This window comes from Agrilus planipennis, unplaced genomic scaffold, assembly GCF_000699045.2.
Source record: "Agrilus planipennis isolate EAB-ADULT unplaced genomic scaffold, Apla_2.0 scaffold121, whole genome shotgun sequence".
Classification (NCBI taxonomy): domain Eukaryota; kingdom Metazoa; phylum Arthropoda; class Insecta; order Coleoptera; family Buprestidae; genus Agrilus; species Agrilus planipennis.
The window spans coordinates 142,946-153,773 of record NW_020439072.1 but is presented as its reverse complement, the minus strand read 5'-3'; the positions used below and the strand labels follow the sequence as shown (position 1 = coordinate 153,773).

Below are 10,828 nucleotides of genomic sequence, written 5' to 3'. Positions count from 1 at the left end.
TAACTATAACGTTATCTAATTCTTATTGTTGTTACTACACTAATGCAATATTTTCAAAATAAAGTTTCACCATAAAGGTTCCTTACATTTTTTGTCACAAAAACTCTACCCAACTAAACTATGCCTCGGAGAAGTACAATTATTAATTTAGAAGTAAGTTGAAGATCATACTTAAAAGCAAATCAAATTTAAGAGCAACTAAAAATTTCTAAAAAATATCAACATCTTCCATGTACCTATGATACTTTAAACTCATAGTCAAATGTTTCACAATAAAAGTTGATAACTTAAAAACAAAAGTAAAAGAAATAAATTTCTTCACAACACAACAACCAAGTGAAAAGTTTAGAGTAATACAATAATACATACAGAAACTTTTGAATTTACACCTGTTACGAGTTAAACTTCAGTACAATTAGAATGGATTTACTTTGTCATCAAGAAAACTAAAGCTGACATTGTCAACCTTTAGTTTTCTAAATAATAGTGTGAAAATTGATAATAGTATTGTTGAATATGTATATTACTCAGACTACAGAAAAGAGGAGTCTGTAATTAGTTGATACAGAGCAATTATAATATTGGTTCTTATTGTCATCATTCTTTTTCCTTTTACTCTCAGTTTCTGTTAATAAAAATCAGAATAAACATCGAGTTATTTTTTATTTATTTAAGAAGTAGTTTACTTTATAGTAGTTATTACAGCAAAAAACTACGAAATGCTTTGTAGGTATTTCAATTTTATTAAATATTAGTATAATGACTATTTGTTTGAGATCAAAATTAAGAAAATGCAAACGGTTAATTACTGTTTTGTAATATACTGGTACAATCGTACCCCAATGTATAATTCATTTTAGATTCGAGAATCACTCTATAAATCTCCAATAATACTTTCTGTACATTTAACAAATATAACATTATAGAAACGTGAATTTTAATTACATTTTATCTAAAGTTAGAAATATCAAAGATTTACCAATAAAAACAAACATACTTTATATAGTTTAAATAAAATGCTCTGTTTGGGCAACAGCCTGTTACAGAAATATTTGAAAGTGGAATGTTCCAAAACTTTTAACGGGTAGAAACATTTCAGTGGTAAATATTGTGTATTAACGAAATCGGTGTTTGTAAACTTACATCATCACTAGCTTTTAATTATTTTTGTGGCACTAACACAGTTAAACATAGTTAAAACAGTCAAATTAAAACGAAACGCGAACTCGCAAGACATTCGCGGCACGACTGCCATAGCTTCAGAGAACTAAAAATCAACCGCTGTACCAACCATAGATAATGTAGGTACTAATCTAGTCAAATATTGTTTATGTTGAATTTAACTAATTACGAATTAAATTATCCTTTAAAAGCGTCAGTAAATAAATAACTATTTGACAACTATTTTCTTAAATTAATTAATGATACTTTTTCCCTAAACTAAATTTGTTTAGCTTTTACTTTGTCACATACCAGTTTCTATTTTTGCCGCGCCTGTTTTGAAATTAATGGCGGTATTATTTCGCCTTTAATACTCTCTTTTAACTTTCTCTTTCACACAAGAAGAAAATATATTTTTTGAAAAAAACAATCATGAAAGCTTACAAACATTTATTCAGAATATGAACAAATTAACATATAAAAGCATTTACAAGTACTTTGTTTACTAAAATACTTTGTAAATCTTGCTGTATCCCTAAATATTATATTAAGATTATTTTCCTGTGGTTCTACAGTTATAAAAGCTTGTTGAACTTCATCTTCTACTGATACATACATAGTTCTTCCACCAATTACTGAGTTTGGATCAGTACAACCAAGATATAGAATTAAATCCAACTCGTTCCTTTCAGCCCAGTCATAATCAGATAATAACTAAAATAACATTTCGCAAAAAATAAGTTTATATTATATTTCCAATAAAAACACTTCTGAATTTATGAAAAATGTAATAACTGTGAAATGAATTATAGATAAACGAAAAGGACTTCGCCAGGGCTATTTACTAGAGTATTAGTATTTTTCATAAATTGTTTAAATTGGAAACTGAAATCTAGAAAATGGAAATTAATAAATGACAACCACCTTTATACTAGACTGTTCACCGCTGACCAAACAGTGAGAGTGAAAGACAAAAAGCACTTCTTTCATATATGTTAAGCACTGTTACTGTTATATTAGTAATGTAAGAAAGAAGCATGGAACTAAGTAAATGGAAGATATCTAAACTTTATTCTTTAGAAACGATCTTTGGAATTAAAACACAAATGTGGAAGAGAAAGATAAACCATACAGATCTTGTCTACAACATATTTAAGATTCCTTGAAAGTTCTCAAGTTTGGGATTAAATGCTGAAGTAAATATGCTGCAGTGACAGGCATTGACAACAAGTAATAAACTTATTTACATCAAAACTAAAGTTCTTACCATGTAATTTCCAGGAGTCCATTTTTGCATTTCATATTTCAAACACTTTAAATCTAAGTCTGTATATTTTTTCAATAAATCGAACATTTGTTCAGATTTGAATAATAGTAACAGTCTTTCTAAAGTATGAGGAAGATTTTTTTCTTCCAATTTGGAATACAGAAATCTATTTGGAGGACCTACTTGTGTCCAATGTATTCCTAAAAGATAATCTTAATACACTTTTAAAATAAAAGAAAAAAGAGTATAATATTATGTTTGACTGACTGTTTTGATTATTTTAAACAAATTAAATTTTTAAAATTACCGTCTATTTTTAATTCCTCAAGTATTGTCTGAATGACAACTTGTTTGAAATAACTGCACAAGGATATTTCTGAGTTTTCTTCAATGTGAGCTTGAATGTCCTCTGCTGTTTTATCATCCAAATATTCTTCAGATATCCAGTCTGATAAATCGATATCAGCTTCTTGAGGGCTTATGAAGTGTTGTGAAAAAATACCATTAGTGGGAGGATTATATAATGGTGCTTGAAAAATAGGTGGCAATTTTGAATGAAACCAACCATTTATACTTAGCCTGCAATTATTTTTGCTGGTAACTTCAGAAACCTAAATAAAATTAGTTTAATTAGAAATTGTTGATTAAAATAAAAAATACAAAACTGAAGTATTTTTTATAACAGAGGAAAAAATTATGGGATACTGAAAGGCGCTGTAACAAGACCAGAAGAAAGTCTTAATGATTTTACTGAAGTTTTAGTCATGTGGGCAGTGCCATGACGAATTTTTCTAATGTTTCTGATTTATTTGCATGTATAGATAAACGTACCTTTCATTCTATACAACTCACAACTATGCAGTACTCACGAAACCTTCATCTGAAAGAGTTTAAACATTTTCAAGCAAAAATTTCAAGAAAAACTAACTTTTTTTATTTTTTGTAAAATTCATGAGCAACCTTTAATTTATTTAATCGTGCTGGTTTTTTTAAGAACCTTCTTCAATCATCATCATCATAATAAACTAACATTTTCGTGTGAGGTCTATACAACCAAAGGATGACTTTTAAATTCACAGTACAGGAAGAAGGAAGTTTTAACAGGGTTTTAGTGATATATATTCACCTGATGATAGGAGTCATTTGTTACTTGAAAAAATACAAACTGATTGTTTGATGGAAAAATATCCCTTACAACATCAAGAGGTTCATTAAATTCGTTTTTATTTAATAACTGCAAATTTCCTCCATAACTTTCCTTCCAATCGGGCTCAGTTAGATATAAAATAAATGCTACCATCCTGTCTTCCTGTTGATCATCATGAACGAGAAGATAATCAGTATCACCATATAAACTGCATGTAGCAGATACTTTAACAAGTTCTAAGCCAGTTATGTCACTTATCTAAAACAAACACTACTTGGTGTAAGAGCAGAAATTAACATTGTAATAAATTTATCTACTTACCCATTTCATGGCAATTTCTTCAAGAAATTTGTAAAATATAGAAATGTATTTGGAGCTTCCTAAATGTTTCAAGTCAGATGACTGAAGAAATTCATATAGGTCCATATTCCTTTTGTGCCATTCAATTTCATTAAATTCTTCTCTAATCTTTGTTAATAAAAAATTGTCTTCAATAAAGTTAGGTAATATAGTTACTTTAAAAGGTTTAACAATTAGTTCAGAATTATTAAATAGAAAGGGTTTGCTATTATTCCAGTGTTCCTTGAATTTGGTAATGAACTTTTCATTGGTATAATCCCCATTTATATTAACACTACTTTTGAATTGTTTACAAGGAGGCTCTTCGTTACTTTGATTATCTGTAAAAATAGACGTAAGTTCTGCAAAATAAGTATTAAAAATAAGCAGTAAACGATGTAGTAAATGATACTACGCTTACGGCTGTTTAGAGACTTCTCACTGTGCGAAGCAGCAAGTAGTTTACAATGTGAGCCCTGTTTTTCACTATTTACTTCAGCTTTTTCATCCAATTCTTTGCCGTTTTCCGTTATATTGTCTTGCTCTGAATTTCCGTCTCCCATCCTTACAAAATGTAACTATATTTCTTATTCTCGTTTAATTAAACAAATCTCGATAAAACACGTTATGACAATACTTTAAAAATGTAAACAGTTTAAGGTTATGGTTGGACTTATCTTTAGCTGGAAGAAGTGTCTCCAAAGTAGCTTCTTTGTAACTGTTGCAAACTTCAACTGAACTCTTTTTAAACTTGAGAAGCAATAAACTCACGAAATTACACATAAATTACATTATTTCTGAATTAGATAACTGGTAATAAAATTATTGACGATAACAATTAAATAAAAAAACATTTAACATTTATTCAACATATGCCTCATAGACACTGTGGATTCTTTGTTTATAACCTCAATATTAACCTCAATTATAACAATTTTGATACCAGTAGTATTATCGCTATAACACTGGTTATTTTACAAAACATTGTTTAATATTCAATTGTGGCGAGACGGAAGGCATTTTTAAGTTGCAGAACAGGTTATTAGGTAATGCCAGAAATGAAACTTATATTTTGGTAAAGACAGTTTTATATACGTGTAAGGTAAAAAAATGTTAAAAGCAAATAGCCTTTGTCCTATATTGCGTAATTTTGCAAGAGATTCCAGCAGTATATTTAGTTTGGTATGTATTACTGCCCATTTGATATCTACTAATTGCTAATTAAGACAAACAGTATTCCTTTAAAAGACAGGGTAGTTTTAATATTCGAAGAGAGTTCTGTTCTGAAAAACCTCAAGCCAAAGATTCAGCACCAGGGAGAGGTAAAGGCCCAATAACATGGAAAAGCTTAACAGTAACAGCAGTTATTGGAGCTGGTTTTATGGGGTGGATGTACCATTTAAAAAAAAGGAAAGACGAAAGTCAGTAATTTTTTGTTCTTTTATAACAATTGATTTTTTTTATGATTTAAACTATTAATGCTCAATTTGTAGTGGAAGCTAAAGAAAGACAAAGAATGCTTGGCAAAGCAAAAATAGGAGGAACTTTCGAATTAGTTGATACTAATAACAAACTAAGAAAAAGTGAAGATTTCCTGGGACAGTGGCTTTTGATTTACTTTGGATTTACACATTGTCCAGATATTTGTCCTGATGAATTAGAAAAAATGGCAGAAGTGATTAATATTCTTGGTACAAATGAATTATAATTTATCTGGAATTAAGAGTTTTAATAAAAATAATTTTTAGATAATTCAGATTGTCCAAAAGTACAGCCCCTATTTATAACAGTCGATCCATTGAGGGATACACCTGAGATAGTGGGGAAATACTGCCATGAGTTTACCCCCCGATTGTTAGGGTTAACAGGAACTGAAGAACAAGTAGCTAAAGCATGCAAAGCATACAGAGTTTATTTTAGTGCTGGACCAAAAGACAGTGATAACGACTATATTGTAAGTTATCAAAGTTTTAATCCTTCACTTTTATTCTAGGATCTTTTCTTGTAAATGGAAACTAAGTCCTTCAATTTACAATGTTAATATTTCAATTTAATTTCAACATTTCATTTTTAGTATACATGCATAGAAATATATAATTATTTGTGAAAAACAAATGTGTATTTGTAGTCACGTGAACAGGGCCACTATGAACTTTTTTAATGTTTTTGATTTTTCTGCACACATAAATAAATGTACCTTTCATTCGATACTGATCACGACCATATATACAAGGTATTCGCGAAATGTTCGCTTGGAAGACCTCGGATCTTTATTCCCCAAAAATTTCTCGAAAATGTATGTATTCTTGTGGAGCGCCTATAAGTATGAATCTCTTTTGTCTTCTCTTTTTTGTGGTTCCTTCCTCTTTTGATTCTAGTATTTCAGTTTTTGTCGTGTTCACTGTCTTCTTTGAGTTTGAGCATTGTTATTAATGAGTTCCATTTCATTTCGTGAGTCAAGAATTTATTCCTATTTACCGGTTCTTTTTTGTTTTTTAAAACGTTCAATTTATTTACAAATTTGTCGCTTTGCCATTTATATTTGACTATATATCATTTGATCACTCTGTATATTCTATAAATCTTAAATGTTTTTCAGGTCGATCATACGATAATAATGTATTTAGTGAATCCCGACGGCAATTTTGTGGATTATTACGGACAGACGAGGAATGCCAAAGAAATGGCTGACTCCATTAAAATAAACATGTTAAAATATAATCAATTAAATAAGAAGAGTTGGTTGTAATCCATGTATTTACCTTGTAAATTGTTAGCTGTTAAGCTTTTTTCATTTCAGTAAAGATTAATATATATCTATATCTATTAGTGTCTTTTTTTTCCGTTTCCAACTACAAATTACTACATTTCTAAGTAATGTTAATTTGATTATACCTGCTTATGACATCTTGCTATAAATATATTATTAAAAAACTGCAATCTCATAATACTAGCGGTAATTATATCTGTCATACACACATATCAGGGAAATTAACGTTGTGCCATTGTAATTAAATGTATATCATTTTTTTCTCCTTTCCAGTATTAATATCGGATTTTGAGAAGGCGTCTGCTTACATAAAAATTAATTTCCATCGTAAGCACCGTTCTATAAGTAATTAATAGCTTTAGAAAAGAAGAGGATTTGATTTTTTTTATTTAAAATGAGAATTTTTCTTTTGTTATTAAGTTGTGCTTTTAGTTTTAATAGAATTGAAGCTACGGTAAGTTATAATATATTTTTTTAAGGAATCTACTTATTATCTATTTGAAACATATATTTTCTTTTTTTGTTGACTTACGAAGTATTGATTGATGATGATTTTTCTTACTAAGCTGTGTTTGTTCTTAAAAGAATAAAAAAATATTTTGAAATTTATTTAAATAACGTTTTATTCATTTGCTAAGCGAGTGTCGATTTGAACCAGTGGCTTAGTGCTTTTTGGGCTGCCTAATTTAAAGCCGATTTTGCTTTAACATACAGAGTGTTTATTCAGTACTTATTTCATTTCAATTTCTTATAGTGGTACAGGTACCTAATATAATATAAATACTTAAGGTACCTACCTATTATATCTATTTATATTTTGTCTAAACGTTGCAGTATTCTATTAAAAGTAGGGGTGCTTTTTAACTTTACTATATCAAGCAGAATTTACTAACATTCAGACTTAAAATAAAAACTAAATAATATAAATAGCAATAAATAACAATGTAAGGTGTAATACAACTCTGTATCTTTTGCCAATCCTCTAAAATATCGTCAAGCAGTTTGAATACAGTTTGTAAAATAATTCCCAGTGTTTTTGCACTCCGAATATAATTTACCTTTGTTTTATTTTTTATTTGTATTAATGACTCTTAAATTATATTTAATGCATCTATATTATAAACTATTTAGATTGAAAATTTTAGATAAATATATCTCATGGTGACTAAATAATGACAAAACATTAGTCAAGAGTAATTTGCTGATTATAAATCTTGGTGAGGGTGAATTCTAATTTGTAATTATACGACGATATTTTCAGCCAATGAACGAAGCTCAACTTCAGAATGCTGCAAAACTAATTAGAAATGTTTGTCAACCTAAACTTAAAATATCCGACAGTGAGTAAAATATTTAAACTTAATCAATAAATTATGTGCTTGTCTAAAATTGATATTATTTTATTTATTAGAACTGATAGAAAATATACACAATGGCGATTTTGCTGAGAATGAAAAAGTGATGGTAAGTTATAAAAAAAATCCTTCATAAGGTGCTTCATATGTGTAAGAAATATATACCTACTAAGAGACGTGAAGGCGCAGGGGTGATGGTGGAATATGAAAATGGCGATTATAATTATTGACTAACTAATCTAATATAGGGTTAGTTCTTCTTTTCAATAATCAATTTTTCACCTCCATGTCTTTTGCGCTTTCATGCCTATACCTCTACCTATTCTACTCTACAAGGTCATCTACATTCCTCCCACCTTAGAGAGTTCCATATTGTGCCCATGGAGGGCGGAGTTTTGTGACTATGCAACCCATGATTATGGTCCATGAGATTCTGAATTACCTTTACTGACTACTTCTTAGAACTNTAAATTATATTTAATGCATCTATATTATAAACTATTTAGATTGAAAATTTTAGATAAATATATCTCATGGTGACTAAATAATGACAAAACATTAGTCAAGAGTAATTTGCTGATTATAAATCTTGGTGAGGGTGAATTCTAATTTGTAATTATACGACGATATTTTCAGCCAATGAACGAAGCTCAACTTCAGAATGCTGCAAAACTAATTAGAAATGTTTGTCAACCTAAACTTAAAATATCCGACAGTGAGTAAAATATTTAAACTTAATCAATAAATTATGTGCTTGTCTAAAATTGATATTATTTTATTTATTAGAACTGATAGAAAATATACACAATGGCGATTTTGCTGAGAATGAAAAAGTGATGGTAAGTTATAAAAAAAATCCTTCATAAGGTGCTTCATATGTGTAAGAAATATATACCTACTAAGAGACGTGAAGGCGCAGGGGTGATAGTGGAATATGAAAATGGTCATTATAATTATTGACTAACTAATCTAATATAGGGTTAGTTCTTCTTTTCAATAATCAATTTTTCACCTCCATGTCTTTTGCGCTTTCATGCCTATACCTCTACCTATTCTACTCTACAAGGTCATCTACATTCCTCCCACCTTAGAGAGTTCCATATTGTGCCCATGGAGGGCGGAGTTTTGTGACTATGCAACCCATGATTATGGTCCATGAGATTCTGAATTACCTTTACTGACTACTTCTTAGAACTTATACGTTTATGCATATCCGGTTTGTGGTAACACTGATTTGTTCAATTTTAATATGTACCTACAAAATCTGCTCTACTTTTAGATCAAACCTCGTATTTGTAACCCAAAACTCGTATAAATACAGTCTGTAACATATACACATAGATAAAGAATTTTTTGCATTTAATACAGGGTGTTGAGGAATGTTTGATATTCTTAAAGTGGCAGACAGATTGAATTATGTACTATGTGGGTTTATTTAAAACAAACAGCTCCCAAATTAAAATATTCAGGGTGACTCGAAATTGCTCGTATTTCTCTCGGGAAAGAAAACTATTACTAATTTGGAATGATTTAACATCTATCAAGTGGGGATCGGAAATACTGAAAATCTACTTCGGTTTTATTGTTACAAAAATTCGAATTTTGGGAGTTCAAAATTTAAAAAAAAAATTTGTCCTCAATTTTTACTAACTGGCCAACCCTCCTAAAGCTAAAAGCCACAAAATTTACTGTCATGTAGATATTATGTTGTGTGTTAAAATGTGTTACATTTTGAAAACCGAAGTAGATTTTCTCGAAAATAGCGCATTTTCGATCCCCAAGAGGTTAAATCATTCCTAATTAGTGATAGCTTCTTTTCCCAAGAGGAATAGAAGCAATTTCCAGTCACCCTGGATATAAATATAGGCTTTTACCCGCGGTTTCGCTAACATTGATGTCCTAAATACGTGTCAAAGATCATCAAAAACGAAAATACAATAATTTGTTAAATAGTCCTTATCAGGATCATCAGGATAAAACTTAAAGTCGTTAATATTCCAGGTTAAACATACGTTTTACGTAGAATGACAGTAAATACTATCCTTCTTTATCGAGATGAAAAGAAATTTTTCTAGTCCTCGGGAACAGTTTTCTTTTTTTTTTTTATTAAAGGTATCCTATGTCCTTTCCTGTATTCTTGACAATATGTGTACACAATTTTATGATGATCGGTTGAATAGTTAAGGTGTGAAATGCTAATAAATAAACAAATTCACATTAGCATTTATAATATTAGTTAGGATTCATAACCGCTTGCATTAAGAATTAAAACAATATCATCTTAAAATTAAAACAACTAATTTGAAATGTATTAAAAAAAATACTAATGTCTTGAAATCGTAATCGAAATGTTAATTAAGATTATGTTTCATCTTTTCAGTTATTAGGTATCTACTATATTGTGCGTATTTTAAAATAAAACTTTTATAAAAGTATTTTCTTAATTCCAATCATTGTTCTAGTGTTATCTCGAGTGCGTTTTACGTATGGGACAGTTGGTAAGTTATAACAGAAAGCAGTCTTATTAATAAATATAGGGTTGTTCGGAAAGTCATTTCGTTTTTTCCCGACAGAGGACTTAATTGTATTCTTTTGCACCCAACTTCACATTTAAACCGTTAATTTTTATATGCTTTGAGAGCCCATATAGCAAGGCTTGTGTGTGAAAAGTTCCAATTAATTCTACGCAGTAGTTTTTGGTTGGTGCCCTTTTAAATATGGAGAGCGATAAGCAGCATTTTCGACATATCTTACTGTTTTACTACAGAAAGGGTAAAAATGCTGTTCAA

At 29.5% G+C, this 10,828-nt stretch overlaps 3 protein-coding genes across 5 annotated transcripts; 2 read left to right on the top strand and 1 right to left on the bottom strand.

Annotated features, from left to right (window-relative positions):
* Window positions 1-1,596: 1,596 nt before the first annotated feature.
* LOC108738673 (prolyl 3-hydroxylase sudestada1) lies at window positions 1,597-4,735 on the bottom strand. Of its 2 annotated transcripts, none has more exons than XM_025977159.1 (6): window positions 4,336-4,735; window positions 3,897-4,255; window positions 3,555-3,833; window positions 2,736-3,039; window positions 2,429-2,640; window positions 1,597-1,875 (listed from the first exon to the last, which is right to left on the bottom strand). In XM_025977159.1, exons 1-6 carry the CDS (start codon window positions 4,475-4,477, stop codon window positions 1,612-1,614), a joined length of 1,560 nt encoding a protein of 519 aa, XP_025832944.1. In that variant the 5' UTR covers window positions 4,478-4,735; the 3' UTR covers window positions 1,597-1,611. The 2 variants fall into 2 exon arrangements, with proteins under 2 accessions (XP_025832944.1, XP_025832945.1); XM_025977160.1 differs by having other exon boundaries at window positions 2,429-2,628; window positions 4,336-4,733.
* Window positions 4,736-4,801: 66 nt separating this feature from the next.
* On the top strand, window positions 4,802-6,741 carry LOC108738679 (protein SCO1 homolog, mitochondrial). 2 transcript variants are annotated; one of them, XM_018472210.1, is made up of 5 exons: window positions 4,802-5,096; window positions 5,167-5,335; window positions 5,408-5,605; window positions 5,663-5,868; window positions 6,514-6,741. In XM_018472210.1, the coding sequence occupies exons 1-5, from the start codon at window positions 5,025-5,027 to the stop codon at window positions 6,661-6,663; spliced, it is 795 nt and encodes a 264-aa protein (XP_018327712.1). In that variant the 5' UTR covers window positions 4,802-5,024; the 3' UTR covers window positions 6,664-6,741. The 2 variants fall into 2 exon arrangements, with proteins under 2 accessions (XP_018327712.1, XP_018327711.1); XM_018472209.2 differs by having other exon boundaries at window positions 4,804-5,096; window positions 5,149-5,335.
* A 233-nt stretch (window positions 6,742-6,974) lies between these two features.
* LOC108738675 (general odorant-binding protein 19a) lies at window positions 6,975-10,567 on the top strand. The gene is made up of 4 exons (XM_025977151.1): window positions 6,975-7,138; window positions 7,946-8,024; window positions 8,826-8,878; window positions 10,502-10,567. The coding sequence occupies exons 1-4, from the start codon at window positions 7,079-7,081 to the stop codon at window positions 10,565-10,567; spliced, it is 258 nt and encodes an 85-aa protein (XP_025832936.1). The 5' UTR covers window positions 6,975-7,078.
* The last annotated feature ends 261 nt before the right edge of the window (window positions 10,568-10,828 follow it).

Excerpts from the sequence above, each read along its gene's own strand:
- LOC108738675 (XM_025977151.1), top strand. The coding sequence starts at position 7,079 with ATGAGAATTTTTCTTTTGTTATTAAGTTGTGCTTTTAGTTTTAATAGA. Across the intron at positions 8,025-8,825 it reads TAAACTTAAAATATCCGACA|AACTGATAGAAAATATACAC; the intron begins GTGAGTAAAATA and ends TTTATTTATTAG. Across the intron at positions 8,879-10,501 it reads CTGAGAATGAAAAAGTGATG|TGTTATCTCGAGTGCGTTTT; the intron begins GTAAGTTATAAA and ends TCATTGTTCTAG.
- LOC108738673 (XM_025977159.1), bottom strand. The coding sequence starts at position 4,477 with ATGGGAGACGGAAATTCAGAGCAAGACAATATAACGGAAAACGGCAAA. Across the intron at positions 3,040-3,554 it reads CAAATGACTCCTATCATCAG|GTTTCTGAAGTTACCAGCAA; the intron begins GTGAATATATAT and ends AATTTTATTTAG. Across the intron at positions 1,876-2,428 it reads GGACTCCTGGAAATTACATG|TTATTATCTGATTATGACTG; the intron begins GTAAGAACTTTA and ends ATGTTATTTTAG.
- LOC108738679 (XM_018472209.2), top strand. The coding sequence starts at position 5,025 with ATGTTAAAAGCAAATAGCCTTTGTCCTATATTGCGTAATTTTGCAAGA. Across the intron at positions 5,336-5,407 it reads AAAAAAAAGGAAAGACGAAA|TGGAAGCTAAAGAAAGACAA; the intron begins GTCAGTAATTTT and ends CTCAATTTGTAG. Across the intron at positions 5,606-5,662 it reads AGAAGTGATTAATATTCTTG|ATAATTCAGATTGTCCAAAA; the intron begins GTACAAATGAAT and ends AATAATTTTTAG.